The 26,520-nt window shown below is 43.6% G+C and overlaps 1 protein-coding gene across 1 annotated transcript in view; it reads right to left on the bottom strand.

Moving 5' to 3' along the window:
• HADH (hydroxyacyl-CoA dehydrogenase) overlaps window positions 1-26,154 on the bottom strand; it is a 45,737-nt gene extending 19,583 nt beyond the window's left edge. Inside the window, exons 1-2 of the mRNA XM_072809869.1 lie at window positions 25,884-26,154; window positions 2,809-2,937 (exon numbers count right to left, since the gene is read on the bottom strand). Of these exons, the coding sequence (XP_072665970.1) occupies window positions 2,809-2,937; window positions 25,884-26,015 (261 nt within the window). The 5' untranslated portion in view covers window positions 26,016-26,154. The remainder of the gene's footprint in view (window positions 1-2,808; window positions 2,938-25,883) is intronic.
• Between the last annotated feature and the right edge of the window lie 366 nt (window positions 26,155-26,520).

The raw sequence follows: 26,520 nt of genomic DNA, 5'->3' as shown, positions 1-26,520 counted from the left end.
GGACCCACCAGACAACAGTGCATGATCTGCTGCTAAGGCAGAAGGAGAGAGGAGGGTGAGGACAGGCGAACATGTCCCACATGCAACCCAGAGTGCCCAGAAATTCTGAGAAATAAAACTCCCTACATATCTGCTTAGGGACGATGGCGTCTCACATACTTCTAGACACGAGGGCAAGAATCAACTGGGAACATCCCAAATGCTGGTTAACAATTCTCTGCCGTGTACGCGCCGTAATCCTTCACGCTGTCAGCTCGGCTCCAGTTACTACAGGGTCCTCTTGAGGCACCTGTCTGGGCCTGCAATCTATCTGCCATCTCCATGCACAGCTGCAGGAAATATGTCCTGAGATGTGACCTTCCGGCAAAGAGTAAAAGCTTAGTTCACAGCACCACTGAGTCTGAGAAGTGGTGCTAACTATTCTTCTCTACTACAGGCGGACAAGAGCTGAGTTAAGGGCAAGAGAGGGTGAGAGCGCTGGACTTCGGGGTCATTCTGCAAGAAGTAATCACCCATCACGGGCCAGCTACGGGGCTTGCAAAAACACATCAGGCACAGCCTCTGCTCACAGAGAGCTCGCAGTCCCACCTCCATGTGACCTGTGACCCTAGGTTTCCACAAATAGACCTCAGGGCAAAAGACAGCATCTCTATCAACTGCCATTTTATCTCAAATGGAATCTGTGCCTGGGTCATCAAAAAGGTCATCATCAGGAAAGGCAGACAAAACCATCATGGAATAAAACAACTCCTAGAGCTGTTCAGCAGAAATATACTGTAACATGAGAGGGCAGTTTAGATTTTCTATTGGCTGTGCTATGAAAACTGAACAGGTAAAATTCATTTTATATAATCCAATCCATCTAAGGCATTACAATTTTAGCATGTAATCAATATAAAAAGCATTGAAATGTTTTATATTCTTTTCTCCTCTCAAGTCTCTGAATTCTGGTGTCTGCCTTGCAAGCACAGCATACCTTGATTCAGACTAGCCCCACAACACACGCCCCACAGCCACTTGTAGCTAGCAGCCGCTGTGCTGGTTGGTGCAGCGCCAGTGCGTAGGGCTTGTCAACCAGAGCAAGCTGGAGCTCACACGTCCCTCCTCCACCCACATCCCCGGCCAGAGATGAGAAACACCGAGAGAGGACACTCCTGAGGAGTCACTCGTCAGGAGGTGGGCATCTTGAGCATAGGCACTATTTTTTATTTATTTTTTATCCTCAGGGCCTGTGCCCAAAGGGGAAAAGCAGCAGAAGTTTGCAAACAAATGAAAAATGCAGATTACCTGGGTTAAGACTCACTCTGTCCTCCACTCCAAACAACAGCCCAGGGCTCTTAAAAATTTCACCTGCCTGGACCCTCATCACAACATGCCCTACCTCAGGTCCCCCTATCATTAAGAATATGGGGGGACAGGTGACAGAGATGTTAATGTGCCTGTGAAGGAGGGGGTAAAAATTAACTCCACTCCTGCCCCTCTAATTTTTGAACAATGACTACATATTAAGAAAATACAAGTCAAAACTACAGTGAGATACCAGGTCACCCCTGATGATGGGCTATTATTATGAAAAGAAAAAAGAAAGAAAGAAAACAGCAAGTGTTGGCCAGGATGTGGAGAAATAGGAACCTTCATACACTACTTGTAGGAATGTTAAATGGTTTAGCCACTAAGGAAGACAGTTTGGTGGTTCCTCAAAAAGCCAAACACAAGACTGTCATATGACCCAGCAATTCTACTTCTAGTATATACAAGAAAGAACTGAAGGAGTAGACAGACAGTATATCAACACTCACTGCAGCATTATTCACAATGGCCAAAAGGTGAGAACCCAAGTGTCACTGACAGATGAATGGCTAAACAAAATGTGGTTGGATACATACAATGGAATATTATTCAGGCAGGAAGAAGAATGAAGTTCTGATGCATGCTATAAACTGGATGAACCCTGAAGACAGTACAACAAATGAAATTAATCAGTCACAAAAGGACAAATAGCTTGAGTCCACTTATATGAGGTCCCTACAAGAGGCAAACTCAGAGACAGAAAATAGATTTGAGGTTACCAGGGGTTGGGAGGAGGAGGGAATGAGGAGTTACTGCTTAATGCGTATAGGGTTTCTCTTTAGAAAAATGAAAAAGTTTCGTAAAAAGTGGTGATGGCTGCACAACAGTGTGAATGTAAGGAGATCAATCTTAAGCAACTTTAACAAGGTGGCAAAGATAAACCACAATTCACCTGGTTGATTTCCTCAGTATTTCGAATTAAACATGAAGGTCCAATGAGAAAGGGTCAGTAAACCAGAGTTCCCCACCTTCTAGACATTCCTCAAGCTCTCATACCCCCTCTGCTGGTGGGGAGTGAGAATGACACTCTGTATTCTCTGGTAACTACATTAGAACGCCTGTAAGATATTATCTAAGCAATCAGAATTTTCTATCTAAATGCAATGTTTATTGTATCATTCTCTTTTTAATGTGTAAGTACCAAAATTCTCTTCCTACTTCTGCTCTCTTCTATCAGTATGACAAAACAGGTGATCTTCAATCCCAAATTCTCAGGGGACAGAATGAGTTTACTACCCGCAGAAACCTTCTCCCTGCTTCAAAACCTACCCAACAATATGGTTATTTACTTCTCCTGTTTTGTACTCAGTTCCTCACAGAACATTCAGGGATTATGTTATTTATACTGGTCTAAAGTTATGGGAAAATGAGCTTTACTCAACAAATTGAAAAAGCAAGTAAAGGCCACCAAGAGTGTTATGTTTGGAGGACTTGAGGTCACATAAAACAAAAAATTACCTTGGGGTTTTCTGCAAACTTCTTCTTGGCCACTCTCCTAAGGCTTTCCTCAATCCCCTTCTTAGATTTTGCCAGTATGTCCTCTGTCTGGTCCACCAACACTACTGTGTGGCCAGTTGCTGCAGCAACCTAGAGTAAAGAAAGAAAAAGGAAACATGAAAGTTAAAAAAAAAAAACAAAAAAAAAAAAACAGAGTTTTGTATTTCATACCAACTCTGCCTCTATTCTCTTTAAAATACCGAGTAAACATAATAAGCCAACATCAACTGAACAAACACTATTTGCCAGGCACTGCTCTAGAGCCTTTACACGGAAGACAAATTCTCAAAAACACCTTATAAGGTTAAGTATGTGCACCATCATCACACAACAGGTAGGGAGCAGAGCTGGGATCTGAATCAAGGCTTTGAATGCCACATAAGAACTACTCTCCAACTGTCCAACAAGGGAGCCACCAGCCACATGTGGCTATTTAAATTAACGGAAATTGAATAAAATTAAAAATCCAGTTCCTTGGTTGCACAAGCCATATTCCAAGTGCTCAACGGCCCATTCAGAGAGCACCTATCCCCCACCCACCATCTTTTTTCCTTAAAACTGGAGCATCCTGTGCAGCTTGACTGCTTAGTTCATCTCTTCTGTAATCCCTAAACCAGTAATAGGTAAGACTTCAATGATGATGGCAAAAAGATTCCGAGGACCAGGACACCTGCAGGACTCAGTCGGTTAGGCATTGGACTCTTGGTTTTGGGTCAGGTCATGATCATGAGACTGAGCCCGCCATGTAAGGCTCTGTGTGGAGTCAGCCTGAGATTCTCCCTCTCCCTCTCCCCTTGCTCATGTGTGCACTAACTGGCGCAAATATTATTATTATTACTCTCAAATAAATTAATTTTTTAAAAAAAGATTCCAAGGACTATTTAGTGACACAACTCCCATGAACATAGGTTGTTGGTGATCAGCCAATTTAGAAGGGCAATTCCCCAACCTACCTTGGCTGAAATTCTGAGGGTACATTTAATGCAGGTGCCTGAAGTTCACCTGAAGCCAGCTTAGTTTAGCCACATGTAGTGACAAGTCAATCCCTTTTTCATCACAATTTGCCAACAGCTTTGGCAAGGACTGTGGAATACATAGTGTGGCTAAAAGTAGGTCACTGGGTTACATTACAGGTAGGCATTAGACTCAGTTCAAGCCATAAGTAAGAAGACAGACGTGGCCTACGACAAACATAAGTATACAGGATGCCAGCACAATTGAGATGCCCCTCAGGGTCCAAGAAGACCCCCACAGAACCAAGGCTCTAAAATTTCTGTTGATCAACAGCACACAGGAGATAAGCAGGTTGGCTGAAATGAACCTACGCAGAGATGACAGTAAGAAACAGTTCTAGACCACTGTTGTGATGCAAGATTTTTGAAACCAGGCAACCAAAATTCCAAACTGAAAACCAGAGACAAAAAAGTAACAGAAGAATAAAACTCAAAGGCAAAGAGGTCCAAACCCCTGAGCCAAGACTTCCAAAGAACACTTGTAAAAGTGGTAAGATGGGGTTTACGTGGAAGCTAATTACACCACCACCTCTGGGTTCAGCCTGAGAAAGCTTCCTACCGAGGCTTCAAGTCTGAGCCTGTGGAACCTGTGGGCAGGAGAATCAATACCGCCAGTGCCCCAGAGCCTGCCTGGAAACCAAGACAAGAGAGTACCACGCGAGGACAGGAAGATCTGCTAAGCACAGCTGGGTAACGAGAATCATTTTGATAAAAGGACAGAGGCATCCAGTGAACTTGCCTGGCTGGCAGAAACACAGGCTGCAGGCAGGCAGCGTGGCCCACGTAAAGCACCCATCAATCCAAGCAGGCTTTCTCCCAGAGTAACAGCAGACTGAGGCTCATCTTGCCAACACCTCAAGTCACGTGGCACAAATTTGAACCCCTCATTAATTCAGAGTGAAAAAAAGCAAGAGCAAAATTTAGAAACTCTGCAGAAAAAGCGACACAACAGGCCCAAGACTGTTATCTTTAGAAAGGCCCCGGGCCTTTGCAGAGTTTCCATCCTTCCCTGACAAGAAGGGCTCGCTGGACCTGAAACTGCTTAGGCTCTGCGGTTTTTGCTGCACACCTACCTGCTTTCCTTCTAGGGGTCAGGAATTCTGCTATGTGCCAGGCAGAGAGTACCTGTGTGACCAGCCCCAGTAACAACCCAGGGCCCTGGGTCTCCGATGAGCACCCCTGGAAGAGGTTTCACATGTGCCATGACAACCTGTTGCTGGAAGAACCGAGTGTGTCCTGTGTAACTGCACAGGGAGAGGACTCTGGAAGCTTGCCCCTGCTTTCCTCCAGACTTTGCCCCTTGCACAGTTCTCTCTGTTGTTTTTGTTTTGTATCCTTTTGCTGAAATAAACTGTAGCCAAGAGTATAATGATATGCTGGGTCCTGTGACTAACTCCCCAAACCTGGAGGAGTGGGGGCATTTGGTGGAGGATCCGGACACAGAAACTAAGACAACAAATCTCAAATCCCAGATGCAGCTGGAAATGAAAGTAAATTACTTTGAGGCAGGCACCCCTGGGGAGCAACAGCTGAGGGTAGGTGTGATGACCACTGATGGGGCACCTTTCTTGCAAGGTGGGAATGAGCAGAGTGCCAGCTTAGGGATCTCCCATTTTTGTTTTGGCTCCTCTGAGAGTTCCTGTGGAATGACACAAAGTCATTTTTACTTTGTCCCTCTCCATCTCTGACCTAGATCATCCTTTGAATAGGCCAGAAAGGATTCCCAGATTTCTACCTGCTTAGGTCCTGGTCTACTTTCCCCCTCTTTACCTCCAGCAGGCATCACCCAGGCTTTTTTGCTCCTCAAGGAGTTAGAGATAGTGATAGCATAAAGAAGTGGGGTGTGAGGGACAAGTGAGGGGTGATATTACCTTTTTTCCAGAAACCCACTTCCAAAGTTAGTATATCATGTTTGGTTGGGAGTCATGGGGCATTTTTGGTTATGTAACAGATAAGCCACAATGCTTTCCTTAGACAGTTGACACCTGAACAGCTTGGGGTTAGGGGTGCTGACTCCTTCTGCCTCGCACCCTGCACTATTGAAAATCCACAAACAACTTTGGACTCCCTCAAAACTTAACTACTGTTGACCACAGGCCTTACCACTAACAATCAATTAACACATATTTTTCGTGCTTCACATATTATATACTGTATTCTTAAAATAAAGCAAGCTAATCAAAAGGACAATGTATTTACAATTCTGTAAAAAATAGGGTTGCCTAGGTAGCTCAGTCAGTTAAGCATACAACTCTTGATTTCAAGCTTAGGTCATGATCTCACAGTAGAGACATAGGTAGAAAAGACATTCTTATTTAAACCCAAAGTGAAAAAAAATAAATAAATAAATAAACCCAAAGTGGATATGGTTAGGTCTGAATAAAGAAAATATAGGCAAAAAAGAAAATTAAATTCGCCTTGAAATATTTACTATTTTATGAAGCAGCTTTAGTGCAGGTCACAATTTGAGTAGAAACAAATTAACATTACAACATAACTTCAGGTGATTGCAAGTTATAGCAACATTTTCATTCTATCCACCTGCAGAGAGCAAAGCACCCTGAGGTTCCAGTCCCTTGCAATCATTTCTTGCACACATACCCTAAGGACACCAGGTCAGCAGTATCTTGAGGGCAACTTCAAGCCCTCTTTGTCTTTGCAACTCTAAGTGCCTGGCCCATAGTCAGCACTTCAATGTTTACTTTTTAAATAAATGAACCAAAAAACCAACAATATTAGATGCTTAATAAAATTTCCACATGATGAGTCCAATGTTCTTTGACCGTATTAATCTACTCTAAATGGGGTTGGTATTCATTCCTCTCAACTGCTGTATGTCCAAATTGTTCAGTACTAAGATAGATTCAGGATGCAAGCAGTCTATCCCTTGCCCCCATGAATTCTAGGTCAGACCTGAAAAGCTGCACGACTCTGATCGTCTCAATAAGCTGAGGCAGTCTTAAACATGGCTAGACAGCCACAGGCCACTTAATAAAGGCCAGCTCGTTTCTTTCTAAATTATTAATGCACCTGTCTTATTTCTCCTATGAGATCCCTGAGAGCTGGGAGAGCTTCCAGAAGTTAACAGTCTCTACCAACAATTATCAGAAAGAACAAAAGCCCTTAAAAAAAAAAAAAAAAAAAGGCCAAATACAGCAAAATGAAGAGATGCAATGTACCAAACATTTACTATGTGCCAGGCACATACTTTGCATTTTCCAACATTATTTCTGATCAGTCCAACAACCCTGTTGAAGCAGACATCATCTCTGTTTTGTAAAAGAAGGAATTAGAGAGATTGAGTCACTTGGCCCAGTATCACTCAGCTGTTAAGCTGTGAAGCCAGAGTTCAAATTCCAAGGCTGCCTGGCTCCAGAAATTTTCTTGTAATCTAGTTAGAGGAGTACAAGGAATGCTGTCATATTTGCTGAGACAACCAGATTTCAAGATACAATAATAGCATTTTACAAAAATTGCTTACTTTTTTGTATTCTCCTTCCCCCAGGCCTTCTTTAGTAACTCTTATGGATTTGGTGACATCTATAAAAATTCCTCTTAAATAACATGTCAGTTCTTCCCCAAACTGGAGTCCTAATACACTTACGCAGTCCTTATGAAAATGGCAGCACAATTCCATTTTGTAGATGAGGTAAACTGGGGCTTAAAGAGGTTCAGTAACTTGTACACTATCCCATGGTTAGGGTTAACAAGTGGTTTAATAACATACAGAAGCAGCCTTCAGTTCTATCAAATCACATTCATATTCATGTATGACATGTATTCATGACTGAATAGTCATATTCACAGCAAAAATGACCAGATAAACAAGAACATCTATCCAAAAAAAGACATCTGCCATGTGAGCATTAAAGCCTCAAAAGACACCTGAAATACCCTATGATTCTAGGACAGTTCTCAAAGTGTAGGTTCTGGACCAGCAGCACCAACCTCATCTGGGGAGGTGTTAGAAATGCAAATTCTCAGACTCCACTCCCAACCCAATATATCACAAACTACGGGTTGGGGCCAGAATTTTAGCAAAGCCTTCCTGTTGATTCTGATGCTCTAAGATCTGTGCTCAAATCTGGTCGCAGATTAAAATCAGCTGGGGAATATTTAAACCAACCAACGTCCGAACCTCATCTGCAGATACCCTAATTTATTTAGTCTGAAGGCACTGAGATTATGACCTGAGCCAAAACCAAGAGTTAGATGTTTAGGGGGATCCCTGGGTGGCTCAGCGGTTTGGCGCCTGCCTTTGGCCCAGGGCGCGACCCTGGAGCCCCGGGATCGAGTCCCACATCAGGGTCCCACATCAGGCTCCCGGCATGGAGCCTGCTTCTCCCTCCTCCTGTGTCTCTGCCCCCGCCCCCCCCCCCCCCCCCCGTCTATCATAAATAAATAAATGAAAAAAAAAAAGAGATGTTTAACTGACTGTGCGCTCTCAGGCGCCCTTCCCTTTTAAGATTTATTTATTTTAGAGAGAGAACTCAGGAGCACACACACAAAAGAAACTCCCTCAGATGATCCTAATATGTGCAGCCCAAGTGCTAAAGCGTCACTCTAAAATAAAGAACTTATCTACCCTGGTTCCTATCCCCACCCACCCCAGCCCTTCTGGGTCCTCAAACCACTGAGTTCCCTAGGGAAGAAATCCCTTGAGAAACTCCACAAGCTGAAACCTGAGTCCACAGAGGTTTTTCCATCCCTAGTAACAACTACAGTTTTAGAGCACTTCCTATGTGCCACACATCAGGCCTATCCTATCTCATTTATTTAATCAATTCTCAAGTATCAAATGCCAATTTTAATAAGGTGTCACTTTATAGTTTTATAGTTTATTCTCTTGAAGGCAATTTATAAGATTAAAATCTGCAATAAAAGAGCATATAAAATTATTATTTTTGACACTTAGAACAGGAAAATTCATTATGCAGCTACTACTACTCCCACAGTGAATTACTGATCCCAAGACAGGATCTATGCAATATAAGTATCTATATCTTGAGCATTCTGCTAACTGCTGGGAGGCTCAGTTCTTCAGCATTCAGAGCGCTTACATCTTTACCAACTTCTAGTAACCATTCTATTCTCCCACTTCTTTTCAGAGCCTCAAAATCCTCTTTTCATAATGACTTTAGTTTGAAAAACAATGACCTCATCTAACCTTTCTGGAATCATAATATCTAATATTAAGAAGAAGTGTATAAAAAAAAAGTTACAAATTAAAAAAAAAAAAAAGTGCTACACCTTTAAACTGAAACACAGGGATCCCTGGGTGGCTCAACAGTTTAGTGCCTGCCTTCAGCCCAGGGCTTGATCTTGGAGACTCGGGATCCAGTCCCACGTGGGGCTCCCTGCATGGAGCCTGCTTCTCCCTCTGCCTCTCCCCCCCCCCCCCCCCCGCCCCGTGTGTCTCTCATGAATAAATAAAATCTTAAAAAAAAAAAAAAAGAAAGAAACAGTGTTGACACTTGGGGTTCAACAGCATTCTTCTTTCAGTCCCACAAAATAATACACTAGTAGTGTAGGGGCACATTCTTCAACAGCAAAAGCCTCCCAAATGAGTCTCCCCACTTTAAATTCATCTCTCCCAACCTTAACAGATGTTTGTTTCATTTTCTTAAAGTGCAAGTCAAAAAGTCTCCATGGGTTCATGTTTCTTCCTCCACTAACCACCCAGGTCTAAAAGTGTGAAACTCATAACTCCTAAGGTCATCCTACACAGTTCTTTTAGCTTCTTCTTTTGACTTTAAGATCTCTTTCCCATCTAGCCTCTCTTTCTTATAAGAATCATACCTAACTGCTGCTGAGGCACACTTCTCTCCTATGATTGATACGGTGGTTCATGGTTGTGGCTTTCCAATTACTCTTTCCCAATGAAAGCGGTGAGGTCTTCATTTATGGCTTTCAGTTACACTCTGGTTTGAAGGCTAAGAGCAGAACAAGACTGCTGTGTTGCTCTTGGAAGCGAAATAATTGTACTGGGGTACACAAACAATCTGCACAGTGGGAAAGCCTTTGAGAATGGTCGGGTGAAAAATGTAGGATTATTAAAAAATGCTTTCAACAAATGACCAAGTCACAGACAAAAACACTTGGCTTCTTAGAAATGAGCATTCTTGATCCCCTCCCCAACACCTGCGCTCCCCTATGAATGGAGGGAACTACCATTTCAAGCACCATGCTGGCCACATTTCCATTCATTCCTTAAACTACTGCCTACCACTAACTCAATACCTATGTTGTTTGTGCCTCTTCCAGACTCTGGGATGAGGTAGTGAACAAAACAAATTCCCTGCTCTCAGAGAGCTTTCACTTATAAATTACCCAATTGCATCTTCATAACAGCCTTGGGCATTTTAACAATAAGCAAGCTGATGGTCTGGAGATGACTAGGATTTGAAGGTAGGGCTGTCTGCATCTGGAGCTCACATGCTGGCTATTCTTGACACAAAAGGCATGGCTGGGTCTAAGGGGAACAGTCAAGACCATTCTGAGCTGGGCAAGAGCTAGTCCACCTGGAACTCAATTCCCAGCTGTGAGATGGGAAACATTCCATGACCTCTATGGGCCATCTCCTGATCTAGGGAAAAACAGGGCAACAAGGTTGTTGAGAGGATTAAATGAGTTAATGCATGTTAAACACCCAAAATGGTACCTGGCATGTCACAGGAGCGTATCATTTTTACTCTAGGACCTCCCTTCCACCTTGTTTGACAGTCTGAGGCCTAAACTGGATCCAGGTACAGCCTCCTAAGGTAAATCATTTTATTTTGCTTGTGTTTTTATACCTTCTCATCCCAAGACTTGTGTCCTTTCTGGTTTTCATTTTCAGGTTTTCCTTTCTATGTCCTTCCATTTTTACAAAAAGACTGGGATCTTTCTTCATTTAAAAAGAAAGTAAGGCTTAGTCAGTGAAGCATCCAACTCTTGGTTTTGGCTCAGATCATGATCTCAGGGCTGTGGGACTGAGGCCACATCGGGCTCCTGGCTCAGCAGGGTGTCTGTCTGCTAGAGATTCTCCCTGCCCCCCCACCCCGGGTGTGCACGCATGCACTCTTGCACTCTCTCTAAAATAAATAAATAAAACTTAAAAAAAAAAAAGTGGGGAGGGAGCACCTGCAAACTGCCTTAACTGCCTAATGCTGGCCTTCACTTCACCACCAAAATCCTTCAACTACTGGGCGTCAGAGCAGCATACAGAACACAAGGTTTAGAACTGGACTTCCTAGGTTTAAATCCTGGCTTAGCCACTCACTGCATGACTTCAGGCAAGTTCTTCAGCCTATTTATGGTTTCCTGATGTGTCATGAGGGATAACACCGTATCCATCTCACTGGACTGCCGTGACGATTAAAGAAGCAAATGCATTCCAAGTGCTTAGACCAATGCTGGGCACACAGAAAGTGCAATGATGCTTGTTAGCTGCCACTCTGGTCACCACACTTGGTGCTTCCACCTTCTCTCCAGCCATGCAGTTCCTAAACCCTAGGAGTATGGTTTCCTCCATCACCACTGCTGTACGAAATTACAGCTAACTTATCTGTGGTCTTCTAATTGCTAAAGCCAATATCTGTTCTTTGACTTCATCCTTTACTTTTTCCAGAGCCCTATACTCGGCCAACTACGGCTTATTTTTTAAACTCTCTCTTCAATTTCTTTCTCTATTTCTTATCTCTGCTCCTATTGGCCATATTGACTTCTCAATCTTCTCAGCCTCTAAACAAAGGTATCTTTCAAGGTTCTGCTTTCAATATTCTTTTTCTGTCTCTCTTTTTCTTCTGGAATCTCAAACATTCTCATAATTCCACCTGTGCCTACAACTAACATTCTGTCCCCAGTTACCATCTTGACCCTAAAACCAGTTCTCTTTGACCTTCATTAATGGTACCATTCTTCTGTCGGTCACAATTTGCTCTACAACACTTTTTTTCTTAATCTCAACCCTTAATTACTGTCCAAGAAAATCCTACCCATTATTCAAGACCCACTTCAAATGCTACCATCTTCATGGAGCCTTTTTCCAAATGAATGTGCTCTTTTTTGTTTTGAAACCTCAGAGCTAGATTTTTACTGGTCTTACTCTACTACTTTATACCAAAGTAAACTGTCATTTGGATCTTTGTCTAGCAATCTCTACGCCTGGATTGAAGTTCCTTAAGGCAGAAACTGATTTTTTCTTTATGTCTTCCGGTATTTATCACAAACCTTGCACATGGTGGCTGTCCCCTAAATAACTGCTAAGTACTAAATGCTTTGGAGTATAGTAACCTGAACCTGTACTCTTCTCCAGCCACACCACACTTCTTCCTCCTCCGTACCATTTCACTGGTTCATACCCCAGCGCAGGTGTTTCCCTCCACCATGATGCCCCCTCTCCCTAACTACTACTTGGGGTACGCCAATCATCTTTTATAATTCAACACAGAGACTATTTCTCCATTGGTGAAAACTTTCCCAACCTTTAACCTTCTTGGCACTTCTACTAATTTATAGATACAAAATATCTTTCATGTAGGACTCCAAACATTGAATGAAAAAACACAGAGCTGCTGTAAGCCATCAGTTATCAACTGCTGCTCTGTTTTGTAAAGGCAATGCAATCATCAGGATATGAACACAACAGATAAATCAAAAACAAATTGGTCATAGGCTATTTTATGTTGTAAAAATCTCACATAGTTCAGAATAATAGTCACTAACCAACCAGTACGTGGAAGAAATTCCAAATGTGAAAAATAAAAGATAAATTAGATAAGGAAAAGTTGAGCAACACCAACTTTTAATGATGATCTCAACATAATACCTAGAGACCTTCTCAAAAGAGCTGTTGCATCATCCACTTCAGAGTCTGAATTTGCTGTTACCCCAATACCAACACAGGGTGGTTCTGGCACACTCCATCTGTAGTCCAACCAGAATTTCCAGTAAGGGCATCTGGGTGGCTCAGACAGTTAAGTGTCTGACTCCTGATTTCGGTTCAGGTATCAGGGTCTTGAGATTATGACCCGTATCAGGCTCCATGCTTAGCATGGAGCTGCTTGAGATTCTCTCTGTCCCTCCACCCACTCTCTCTCTCTCTCTCTCTGAATAAAAAAAAAATCTTTTAAAAATATTTCCAGGGATCCCTGGGTGGCTCAGCAGTTTGGCATCTGCCTTTGGCCCAGGGCAGGATCCTGGAGTCCCGGGATCAGGTCCCACGTCGGGCTCCCGGCATGGAGCCTGCTTCTCCCTCCTCCTGTGTCTCTGCCTCTCTCTCTCTGTCTATCATGAATGAATGAATGAATGAATGAATGAATGAATAAATAAATAAATAAATATTTTAAAAAATAAAAATATTTCCAGTAAATATAAATTTCATATACACATACGTAGTACAATATATACATATGCCTTTTTTTCTTTTTTTTAAGAGACAGCGTGCAAGCTGGGGGTAGGGGTGGGAAGGTGCAGAGGGAGAGACTCTTAAGCAGGCTCCACTCCCAGAATGGAGCGAGACTTGGGGCTTGATCTCACAACCCTGAGATCATGACCTGAACCAAAATCAAGAGTCATATGCTTAACTGACTGAGCCACCCAGATGCCCTTATACATATACTTTTTAAATGTCCCTTTTTCCTTACCATAGAAGATACATCAGATAGATCAGATCATATCTTATATATTTAAAAGTCTTACCTTAAGGTATTTTTTTAAGATTTACTTACTTATTTTAGAGGGAGCATGCACGTGCACAAGCGAGCATGAGTAGGGGGAGCGGTGGAGGGAGAGGGAGACAACTGAGCCACCCAGGCACCCCTTACCTTAAGGTATTTAAACCAAAATTTTCATCTGTATCAGGTCACATTCCAGATATGACAATAAGGCAATCTATCTGTCTTTATTAATTAGTTGTTCATGCTTGTATTTCCTTCTCTGGACAATGAGCTCCTCAAGAGCACCAACCACATATTGCCTTTTACCCTCCCCAATACCCAGCACATGCAAGACACTTATTAGTATTTGTGAAAAGAACACATGAGTGACAGATTTCTTTCTAAAAAGCCTTAGCTTGTAAATTATCTTAAGGCAAAGTTCTCAAGAAGTCATGACTATACAGAGTGGCTAAAGTTAACACAAGAAACAACAGATGTTGGCAAGGATTTGGAGAAAGGGGAACTCCTGTACCCTGTTGGTGGGAATGCAAACTGGTGCAGCCAGTTTGGAAAACAGTATGAAGTTTCCTCAAAAGTAAAAAATAGAACTACTCTATGATCCAGCAATTGCACTACTAGGTATTTACCCAAAGGACATAAAAATACAGATTCAAAGGGAGATAATGCACACCAATGTTTATAACAGCATTGTCAAAATCTCCATCAACTGATGAATGGACAGAAGTGGGGTGGGTGTGTGTGTGTGGGGGGGTGTTTAATGGAATATTACTTAACCATAAAAACAGAATGAAATCTTGCCATTTGCAAAGACAGATGGAGCTAGTGAGTATAATGCTAAACAAAATGAGTCAGAGAAAGACAAATATTGTATAATTTTACTCATATGTGGAATTTAAAAATCAAAACAGCTGAACATGGTGGAGGGGGAAGAAAGGTAAACCAGGAAAGAGTGTCTTAATTATAGAGAACAAACAGGGTTATTGGGGGGAGGTGGCAGGGGATGGGTTAGATGCATGATCATTATTAAGGAGGGCACTTGTGACGGGCATCAGGTGTTGTATGTAAGTGACAAATCACTAAATTCTACACCTGAAACTAATATTACACTGTATGCTAACTGGAATTCAAAAAAACCTGAAAAAGAAAAACAGTCATGATTATAACTAGAAACTGGAATACATTTTATGTAACTTTCAAGTTATTTCAGAATTATGAAAAATCACACTACTTTGAAAAGTACAATAACAATAACAACAAAAAGAGCTAATACCAGAGTCCTTTAGTCAATTACCAAGGGGAAAAACTGCTCCAACAGTCTCTGTCATTTTGGCAAGCACATTAACTGTTTACTGGCACCGGTGGTTAAGATATCAGGCAAAAGGGGAACTGAAGGACAACTGCCGTGCAGTATGAGTACCCTGTGATTTCAAAAATGAACTTATGCTTAATTTCTTCCAGGATATGACTACATCTTGTACCTTTTTATCAAAGAAGCTATAGGCAAGGCTAGAGGCATACAAACCCTGTAGTATTTGTGACCATTTGTGAGGGGCACATGTGTAAGCCAGGTCAAGGATGGCCACAGACACACAAGCTCACTCCCTCCAACACAGGTTTCTCCTTTATCCCACTGGGCAAACCACGGCACCTTAGCTTCTCAACTATTGCAAGGTCAGGGATCAGCAAAAGCATTTATTCACGTTTATTAGCCACAGAAACCAAGACCATTGATTTTTAGAGCAGAAAGATACTCTAAAGATCGTTCAGTGTAGTGACTTTCAAACTTCTTTAACCATAAAATCCTCCTTTATGGGAATACATACAGAAGAGCAATATATAAAACAGAGGTTAGGGAAAGGAAGTTTGCGAACCACCAAGGAGATTCATAGAACCCTTAAAGTCCATCAGTCTTTAGTGTAAAAACCTCTAATCTATTCACATCCATTAGGATGGCTATTAGAAAAACAAAACAAAACAGAAAATAAATATTGGCAAAGATATGGAGAAACTGGCACCCTTGCACACTGCTGAGAATGTAAAATGTTGCAGCTGCTGTGGAATACATCATAGCAATTCCTCAAAAATTTAAAGATAATTACATATTATCCAGCAATTCTACTTCTAGGTATATACCCAAAAGAACTGAAAGCAAGGACTTCCAATAGCCCTTGTTATTCCTCAGTATACCTATATTCACGGCAGCATTACTCACAATAACCAAAAAGTGGAAGTAACCCAAGTATCCCAAGACAGATAAATGGATAGACAAAATACAGTATATACATTATTCTATTTAAAAATATTCCACTGAACTATTATTCCCTAGAAAAGAAGGAAACTCTGACACATGGTACAATATGAATGAACCTTGAAGATATAATACTAAGTGACATAAGCTAGTCACAAAAGAATACTGTATGGTTCCATTTATGTACCTAGAACAGTCAAATTCAGAGATAGAAAATAGAAGTCTGGTTCTAAGGGCTGGGGAAGGGTGAAGAGAAGTTATCATTCAGTGGGTACAGAACTTCAGTTTTGTAAGATGCAGAGCTCTGGAGATAGATGATGGTGATGGTTTTGCAACAAAACCATCTTTTGTAGAGATCTAAATCCCATTGAATTGCATACAGGTTTCCCTGGCGATACTATCTCGAAGTAGAGCACTCTTATGAAAACTTGTGTAAGCCAAAATGATGTAAAACAAAGAAGCAATTACCATTAATTTATATGGAAAAATTTTGAGCCTCCTCAGACCCAAAAAATAACCCCTCTTATGCTTTTCTGATACCTTAGGACACATCTTGCCAATGGATACACAAAATAAATTTAGATAAAGCACAGATGCTCAGAGACACAGTTCAAAGCTGTGATGCCTTGAAGCTAAGTGTAGTTCCCAGGGAAGAAGCTGTTTACAGTGTGTGTTGCCTCTGTAATGGCTCACTGCCAAACAAATGCTGAGTGCTTTTTTGGCTTTTCACCTGTTTTCATAAAAGTAAAATCCACCATGCGTTTTTTTCAATTACCAAAAACAGGGACTAATGTAGATCTTTTGTAAAAGCAAAGTGGTGTAAAGCAAGTTCTTGGAAAGCGGGGAATACCTGCAATTTAAAAATGGCAAAAATTATAGTTCACGTTATGTATATATTTACAATTAAAAAAAATACCTTTGTTCTAACCCAACACAACACTTTCATTTTACTGAGGAAAGAAATAGAACTAAAGTTGAAAAACTATTCACTTAAGATCACATACAGGCAGTAGTGATCTACCCACAATGTAATTGCATGAAAGGTACTTCTGTCTATAATACTTACTCCATCAAACTCTTCAATGGAACCCAGTGACCAAAGAATAAAACTTAAGTTCCTACGTATGGCATGCAAAGCCCTCCAGGATGGAGATTCACCTCCTCTCCAGACACACTGTTCACTAATGCCTAACACCCCAACACCACAGCAAGGCCTATAGCCTCCACATCTACTACTGTCTCATCTCCTGGCCTCTGCACTGTCCACACCTTCTCCTCAACCTCTCCTCACTAAGTCTGAGTATCATCACACATACCAAGTACTGGATATCACAGATACTAAGTGAGATTACTTTTCCAGATCTTACGCCACAAGATCTTCTTTGGCCCTGGGCTGGGTATCCCTCTGGTGCTCCTACAATACCCCTGTACACCCTCACCACTGTTAAGACAACAACGCTGGCTTCCCTACTTTCCTACAGCAGGCTCCTGACAAAAAAATGTCATTCGTCTCTGTTCACTGAGCACCAAGACCCGACCTAGCTGCTGGGTCCTCAGGAAGTACTGACTGAGCATCTTGGAACGCCAAGATGAGATCAGATCTCCTGAAAGTCCAGGGTTCTTTTCATCCGTATGCCTGAGGGCCTCCCTCAGTGTGAAAATCATTATATTACCGAAGGCTCTTACTCAGAAAAGCATTTCATGTGTCATGGATGCAAAGACACCACATTCCTTCTTGCATAATGCAACAATACCACCCAAGTTGGTCCCAACTTTCTGAGAAGGAGATAGTAGTGGAGAAACAGAACACAAAAAGGTCTTTTTTCTCCCCTCCGATAGACATGTTATTTTTATATTAAGGAGAGTTCTTTCTGGCACTTTACCTTGAGTGACTACAATTTAAACAACCCATTTAAAGCTCTTGTGTTATATTACAGTACCCATTCACTGTAAGCCCTTGAGGACAATCTGTAATGGAAAAAATTTATTTGAGGGCTATGTCCTCATAGCTCCATGACTTCCCTAGCCTTGGTGGAAGGCAGGCTTAGCCAGGGAGAAATATTTTTAGACAAGGGTGCTTCAGAGCTGTAAAAATAGGCCAGGTGAATAGCACACTTTCAAAAGCCTCTGAGTACTCCGGCCACAGGGCCAAGTAAACATGCCAAGCAGAAGCATGCTGGATTTATATATTTTTGCAAACACATCACCAGATTTGAAGCAGCTTCTCTGAAACATAACCTGAATGGTAAATTTGTGAGAACTACATCAACTAGTACAGTGAGCTGTCCCATGTGCCCCTACACTACAGGAGGACTGTGTGTTATCAGCTGTACATTCTCTCAGAAAACTATTCTGACTTCCTTCCAATTCCCAGAATAAGTGCACTGAGTTAGTGCTCATGACGCTGACTGTACCCCAGAGGTTGCTGTTCTTTGCATCAAGGTCTGCCCTTGAGCTCATGATTTGATCCAGGGAGGGAAAAGGTCATAAATCAGATGTGTTTCTCAGAGCTGGCAACTCTGGGTTTATGATTATCTCTGATTGTGCAATTCCTTCAACTCTGCCTTCAGCAGTTGTTGTCTTCACTAACTTCGACAATCAAAAAAGGCATTCCGTTGAGGCTTTCAACTACCACTGCCACCATAACCAGCTGGTTTGTTCTTAAAACAGTTTAATTCATTAGCTAGCTTAATTTTTTTTTACTTAGATTTTTATATTTCAAAAAGTATTTCTAAAAAGCTAAAGAAATGCACTTCCATGTTCAGATGAGAAGTCTGTCAAAAGAAAATTTTTTTTTTTGAAAATTCAATAAGCATCTGGAGTTGGTAATGTAGAGAAAAATAACTCCTCTCCCAGGACTCTCTCCTCCCATCTCTCAGCAACCCCAAGAAGGTATAACTGGACGTGTCACTAGCATCAACAAACTCTTGGTTATATTTAAGTATTTCTCTGAGATGTTGCCATGAGGAATACTTTCTGAGTAGAAGAGACAGTTCCAAATCCAAACTGCTCTCTAGGAAGATTAGTATGGCAATGTTTGCTACAATGGCGGGGCGGGGGACGGGTTGGGGGGGAGGTTTGCTGAAAAAGGTCCAAGTAAGAGGCTCCCACAACAATTCAAGTATCAATGCCGGGTCCAGGAATTACAAAGGGGAGCACAGGGAAAAGAACACTCCTCACAGAGGAAAGCCTCAGAGCCTTTTATGGCACAGAGGAGATTCTGACCATGACCCCATCTTCAGAGTATACGTGGCTGAAGAACAAGTGTGGTAATGACAGAGGGAGGAAAAGTCCCAGGGAAAGCTGGAGGGGACAAAGGAAGGGAACATGATAAATAATTAAGTCTTGGCAAGTGAGTTTGAGTCTATTCTCGGCAGAAAATGGCATCAGAGCAGCCAAAGAGAGATCACCAGGGAATGATTCTAACTTTGAGTCTAGAGCTAAGGAAAGGTCAACCTTTTATCTGTTGATTGCAGATGCCTGTAAAAACCCCTTTGCCCAGGGAGACCACACTTCTCTCCACAACATAGTGGAGGCCAGGGGTGAGGGCAGAACTGTGGTTACCTCGGCTTCAGGGATCAAACCTCTTCAAAGACAGTGAAGAGAATCTAGAATTAGAGAAATCATCGCCGGATTGATCTCACAAGTCTATGTGAAAGCAACATTTACTGAACAGTTCCCACTGAACATGCTGGTTAGGTTTCTTCGGCTCTTTGGGCATTTAGCTCTCACAGCACCATGAGGCAAGTATCCTTGTCTGCAGATAAAAGAGGCAGAGATGGGTTAAATGACTCACCTAAGGTTCCTATAGCAAGGACAGGTAGGTAGGGCTGGGTGCTAAGCTCTGGGAGGCACCTCATATACTCTGCTCACTTTCAAGTGTTACACCACCACTCACCAGAAATTGCGTTGTTAATATACCCCAGGCAGATGCAGGGTGAAGAGCAGTGTAAGCCCCCTGTGGTCCTAGGACAGCTAGGCAGTGAGGAGTGTGCCTGAGGCAGATACGGGGAGAAACAGAAGTGTGGGGGAAGGAAATTAGAAACTCAAGCAAGGGATCCCTGGGTGGCGCAGCAGTTTGGCGCCTGCCTTTGGCCCAGGGCGCGATCCTGGAGACCCGGGATCGAATCCCACGTCGGGCTCCCGGTGCATGGAGCCTGCTTCTCCCTCTGCCTGTGTCTCTGCCTCCCTCTCTCTCTGTGTGTGACTATCATAAATAAATAAAAATTAAAAAAAAAAAAAAAACTCAAACAAGGGGCAGGTAATAGCAAGGCTGGATCTAGGACATGGTAGAGAACACCCAAAACCTGACTGAGGTGCCATTTCTGCTCTACAATGTCCAAACATATTCTTTAGCATTCTTTTTTGTCTATTAGCCCCACCTCTTCTACATTAGCTCCAGCCCCAATGACTAATATGCTGACAAGGGCTGGTTTTGCTGTCCCAGTACATGGATGAAGCTCAGACAAGAGCCCGGCAAAGAAGTGAGCAACAGCACAGGGACCGAGGGAAGAGCTTCATGACGAATGCATCCTATACCCTTAAGGAGGGAGTTAACCTGAATAAAAACATCGCCGGGCAGCCCGGGTGCCTCACCACCTTCAGCCCAGGGTGTGATCCTGGAGACCCAGGATCGAGTCCCGCATCGAGCTCCCTGTATGGAGCCTGCTTCTCCCTCTGCCTGTGTCTCTGTGTCTCTGCCTCTCTCTCTCTCTCTCTCTCTCTCTGCGTCTCTCATAAATAAATAAATAAAATCTTTAAAAACAAAAACAAAAAAACATCCCCTCCAGAAAGAACACTCAAAAGGAGAGCTTACAGCCAGGTAACTGTTCCAGTCTCCTGTGATCCTGAAACTTTTCCCAGGCCACTGCACTGTTTTCAAGAACAGTTTAACAGAGATGTATTCACTGTAGCAAAAAAAAAAAAAAAGAAGAAGAAGAAGAATAGAGTTAAACAACATTAACATTGGGCAATTGTGACCACTCTTTTTTTTTTTTTTTTTTTTTGGTGACCACTCTTTCATTCAATATCAGAAAACTCAGGACTGGGGGCAGAGAAGAGTGGCTGGGGAGGAAAAAAAACTCTCAGGTCCACTTGAGTCCTTATTAAGCATCACAAAGTAACACAGATGTTGAGGAAACATTCATCTGTAGCTTAGAATGCTCTCCCCCACCATACCCCAACTTTGTTTTAATTGTCTAAAGAGCCTTCCCCAGAAGAAATGTGTCCTTTTTGCTTTTTAAGGGGAACAAAAAAGGCTTTGGGTGAGAAGAATCAGGCCCCGAACCCCTTGCAAACTTTCTCATTTCCTCAAAGAAATATAGTGCACTAAAACGAAGGTTGTACCAGGAGCCCTGAGGAATTCAGCTTCTGAAATGTCCATTTTCAGGGAGCCCATAGGCTTCCCCCAACCCCACACTCCCAGTAACTTAATGAAAGCTATGGGCTCTCTGGGCTCCTCAGATGAAAAAATAGGCAACGAACAAAACAAAGTTCAGAAAGGAATCTTTCAATAAATTGAAGAAATGCACAGCTAGTACTTTTCTTCCTTTTCTCCCCTCCTTTACAGAACAAAAAACAACCTGCCCTTCCTCAAGGGTCATTTAATGCTATAAGCTTCTTTGCTGGCCTAAGTATCTGGTCAAAGCTAAGTTGGTAATCAGAACCATGTCAAAAGTCTGTAATGGATAAACACACAAGTTAACCTTACTAAATATTAACCTGCAGTCTAAGGGATTTTTTTTTTTAATTTTAAACAAACAAAAAAATGACAGGCAAAGTAGATGCTCTTAGAGAATACAAATGTACAAATGGCCTGTGCTCTGATCAAATGTAATGAAGCACAAACCTCACTTATCTGAAACTGCTAAATTGCTTGAGAAATGTGTCAGGCTCCCAAAAAACATATTCAAAAAAAAATTTTTTTTATCCCACTCAGCATGAATTGGAACATATGGCAAAATGATTAATTTTACAAAAAATTAAAATTGTAAATAGAGCTACACCCTGAATAAAATTAAAACTACCTCAGAAAGAGTTCAGAAGAGTGAAGATAAATGCATAGCTTAGATGCTAGTTTGTGCTTGTGTTTTTAAGGCTTCACTGAGGATTTATGATGGGTTGGGGGTGGGGAGGGCGAGGATAAAAGGTGCCTTCCTTCTTTTCAGAGATCCATGAGCAAACAAAGCACAGTATCAACTGGCATTTGTGTTCAAGATTAAACATGTTGCAACAGGGATCCCTGGGTGGCGCAGCAGTTTGGCGCCTGCCTTTGGCCCAGGGCGCGATCCTGGGGACCCGGGATCGAATCCCACATCGGGCTCCCGGTGCATGGAGCCTGCTTCTCCCTTGGCCTGTGTCTCTGCCTCTCTGTCTCTCTCTCTCTCTCTCTCTGTGACTATCATAAATAAATAAAAATTGAAAAAAATATATTAAAAAAATAAAAATAAAAAAAAAAACATGTTGCAACAAAATCATGACCAGTATTCTCCATCTAAATATTACAGTCCCACCTCTGCAGCAACAATCAGAGTTAGGTGTGGAGACCAGGGGAGGAGGACAAATGGACAAGGATTACTGCAATGAAGATAATAATTGTAAGGGCAGAGAACATTTTGTGAGCTCTTATTCGGTGTCAGACACTGTGCTAAGTGCCTGACATATACTAATTCATTCAATCCTCTCCATACTCCTACCACACTAGTACTTAGTCCAACTTTAGAAATAAGTAAACTGAAGCCATAGGTTAAGTAAATTTCATATGTTAACAGAGCCAGTTAAGTAACTTTCCCATGTTAACAGAGCCAGCATATGAAGCAGAGCCAACATAAAAATCATCCAATTCCCCATAATGAACTGGAGCCAATCTATGTTCAAAACACATCAACTTATTCATCAGTGGCACTCAATAAGCAAAATAACTTTACCCTATGCCAAAAACCGTAGATTAAGGGGCACAAAGAATGAAGTGATACTGCTAGAATTGCATGCTTCAGGGTGAAATGCAAAAACAGATCAGCTAAACCATCCCAAAACATCAGTGAACCCAACCAACTGGCTGACAGTGGCACACAGAGATGTTCTACAGGAAAGCACGGTTTCCCTCCCCAGGATTAAAGTTGTCACCTGAAGTTGGTGAGGCTCTTTAAAACCATGTGAGAATGGAACTGTGTTCCTTATGAAAGTTCACTACTTAGATTTCTGGTCTTTTATTTTTTTCCCCTGGGCCTCACAACCAATATGGGGCTCGAACTCACAAACCCAAGATCAAGAGTCACAGGCTCCTCTGAATGAGCCAGCCAGCTACCCTAGAGTTCTGGTCTTTATCAACTTTCAGAATGACAATTCCATTATGTTTCCAACCAGAGGGGTAAATAACACTCTTCCCCCTCAACTTTGAAAAGGCACTCCCTGCTCCAACTACTCAAGGATTGGACCCCCAAGTATGTGTTCCCACCAATGTCAGTCATTTCTCCCCACTCCTTTCTCAAGTGAACGCACCATTACCATACCCATCATTTTAGGTGCTACCTCTGTGCTTTTTCATGCAACATAACACCCTTTTTCATGGTATCCCAATAATGGTTGCAGCCTTCCAGACACTGGAAGCAATCCGACTTTGTACAAAAGTTGAGGCAATGCTTTTCACACCACTCCTAATCCTCTTCCATTGATGACTTCAAGGTACTGTTCATTTCCTATATTGTTACTGGAGGCTTAAAGCCCTAATAACTTGTCACCAAGATGTTGTTTAAGTGTTTTTAAACCAGTGCATTATTTTACATTTGCCTAGAATAAATCTTGCTCTCATAGCCTTGGGAGAGTCTGGTGGAGCAGGAAGTATGTAAGTGTGCCCAAGCTAAGCTCTGAGTATCATGTAGTCTAATATGTGGAACTTTCAGGTTAAAGGGACTTACTCCTCTTCAGATGTAACACAGGTTACAGGAAACCATAATCTAGCAGCCAGGGCATCCACACAACAAAAAGGGCAATCAATGTATGGCCAAAAACATGATCTCAGAAGATAGAAATGAGAGACTGTCAGAAGTCAGATGAATAAAAATATTTTTTAAAAATACTAATTTGGGGATCCCTGGGTGGCGCAGCGGTTTGGCGCCTGCCTTTGACCCAGGGCGCCATCCTGGAGACCCAGGATCGAATCCCATGTTGGGCTCCCGGTGCATGGAGCCTGCTTCTCCCTCTGCCTATGTCTCTGCCTCTCTCTGTGTGACTATCATAAATAAGTAAAAAATTAAAAAAAATATTTAAAAAATACTAATTTGGGGCAGCCCTGGTGGCTCAGTGGCTTAGCGCCGCCTTTAGCCCAGGGCGTGATCCTGGAGATGCGGGATTGAGTCCCGCGTCAGGCTCCCTGCATGGAGCCCGCTTCTCCCTCTGCCTGTGTCTCTGCCTCTCTCTCTCTCTGTGTGTCTCTTGTGAATAAATATATAAAATCTTTAAAAAAATTGTTTAAATACTAATTTTAAGAGAAAATGCAATTAATATGCTGCAAAAAACATGCAGGCAGGGAGAATTAAGACAGTAATAAAAGTTTTTGTTTGTTTTTGAGAGAGAGAGAGAGAGGGAGAGAGGGAGAGAATCCTAAGCAGGCTCTTCACTCAGTGCAAGGCGGGGCTGGACCCCACAACCCCAAGATCATGACCTGCACTGAACTCAAGAGTCAGACTTAACCCCCTGAACCACCCAGGCGCCCCAAAAGATTTCTTTAAAAAGCAAGCATAGGGGTATCCCTGGGTGGCTCAGTGGTTTAGCACCTGCCTTCGGCCCAGGGCGTGATCCTAGAGTCCCGGGATCGCGTCCCACGTCGGGCTCCCAGCATGGAGCCTGTTTCTCCCTCTGCCTGTGCCTCTGCTTCTCTCTCTCTGTCTCTCATGAATAAATAAATAAAATCTTTAAAAATAAATAAATAAATAAATAAAAAGCAAGCACAGAAGTGTGGATTTGGCTGCAAACAGACACTGAAAAAAATTAAACGTTCTTGATTGTAGCCACTGCCCTAGAGTACTCTCTTAAGAAACACTTGTTTATAACCGCCTCCCGTCTCAACAACGTAAGTTGCAAAGGGCTGAAACGCTAAGAATAAAATCAGCTAAGAAAATCACAGTCAGGGGATCCCTGGGTGGCGCAGCGGTTTGGCGCCTGCCTTTGGCCCAGGGCGCGATCCTGGAGACCCGGGATCGAATCCCACGTCGGGCTCCCGGTGCATGGAGCCTGCTCCTCCCTCTGCCTGTGTCTCTGCCTCTCTCTCTCTCTCTCTCTCTGTGTGACTATCATAAATAAATAAAAAAATAAAATAAAAAAGAAAATCACAGTCGTCCAATACGACCGGGAAGGTAACCGCTGAAAATAAATAAATAAATAAAAATACAAGTATCACAGTATCCAGATAATCAGTTGCACAACCGACTCCGTAGCCCAGCTCAGGTGGCACAAGGGCAGGGTCCTGAAGATGAACAACGAGCTCAGAGCCTCCTCCTGGGCTCTCAGCCACCTTACTCCCACACTCCCAGACCTTAAACCGCGCTGTTTTCTGCACAGAGGGGAATAGGTCAAAGTTGCCCAGCCAAGGCGCTCGCAGCGGGAGCCGTTCCAGGGCCTCGCAAGCTCCAACTCGGTAACTTTACAAAGTGCTACCAAAACGAGGACTATTTTTCTTCTTGCCAACCCACAAGCAAAAGGAAACACAAGACGGGGGCGGGAAAGAGAGCTCGTTTAGGAGAGCAGCGAACAGCTCGGACAAAGACTCATACCAAACTAGCAGAAACAAAACTAACTGATCGCAGTCCAGGCCTCTGGAAGCAAACTCGGTCTCAGCCGAGCGGCGAGCGCGCACGTTACTCCTCAGTATCCTCTGCGCCTGCACCGCCCGCTCCCGAAGTGCGGAGCCAGAGACCAGGGGGCTGGGGCTCAAGCCAAGAACACGGGTTCTTGGGGGGGGCGGACGAGACTCAGGCCCAGACTCGAGGCTTTTCAACCGCGCCGCGAGGGGCGGGTGGCCTTTGCCCCGGCGCCCGCGCCGCCCGTCTGCTGGCCAGCGCCCGCCCCAGCCGCGCGCAGCGACCTCGAGCCGGGTACGCCGGCCGCCCGGCGGCTCACCTGGGCGATGCCGGCGCCCATCAGCCCGCCGCCGATAACCGTCACGTGCTTGACGATGATCTTCTTCGCCGAGGCCGAGGCAGTGGACGAGGAGGACACGGAGCGCACGAACTGGCGGGTAACGAAAGCCATGCTGCGCACACAAAGGCGGCGACGACGAGACCCAGCGGAGCTCTCCGCGGCGCAGGGACTAGCAAGGAGCTGACCTCTGGGGGCGGAGGCCCGGCCCGCCCCTCCGCCCCGCGCGCCCGCGCGCTCGGTGACGTCACGGACGGCGGGGGTGGAGACTCGAGGTGCGCCCCGCCCATTGGCCCGCGCCCGCCGGGGACCGCGTTCGAACGTCCGAGCGCGGCTTCCGGGCCCACGTGGTCTGGCGCGGCTACACCTACGGGCGGGGAAGGGGGCGTGGTCGCGGCGGCGGGGGGCGGGGCCCGGGAGGTGGGCTGAGCGCGGGGGCGGGGCGGGGGCGGGGCGGGGGCGGGGCCTGGGCCCTCGCGCCCTGCGGGCCTCTCCTCGGGAGTCTGCAGCCGCTGCTGAGACCCAGTACGTGCGGCCGCCTGGTTAAATCCTCGCCTTTGATGCTCGTGCATATTGCGGCGCTGAATGAATACGTGCTATTTGGCTGTAGGGATTATTT

This window comes from Canis lupus, chromosome 33 (genome assembly GCF_048164855.1).
Source record: "Canis lupus baileyi chromosome 33, mCanLup2.hap1, whole genome shotgun sequence".
NCBI classification, from domain to species: Eukaryota; Metazoa; Chordata; class Mammalia; order Carnivora; family Canidae; genus Canis; species Canis lupus.
Note: the sequence above shows the minus strand (reverse complement) of the source record. Positions and strands in the feature narration are given on the sequence as shown.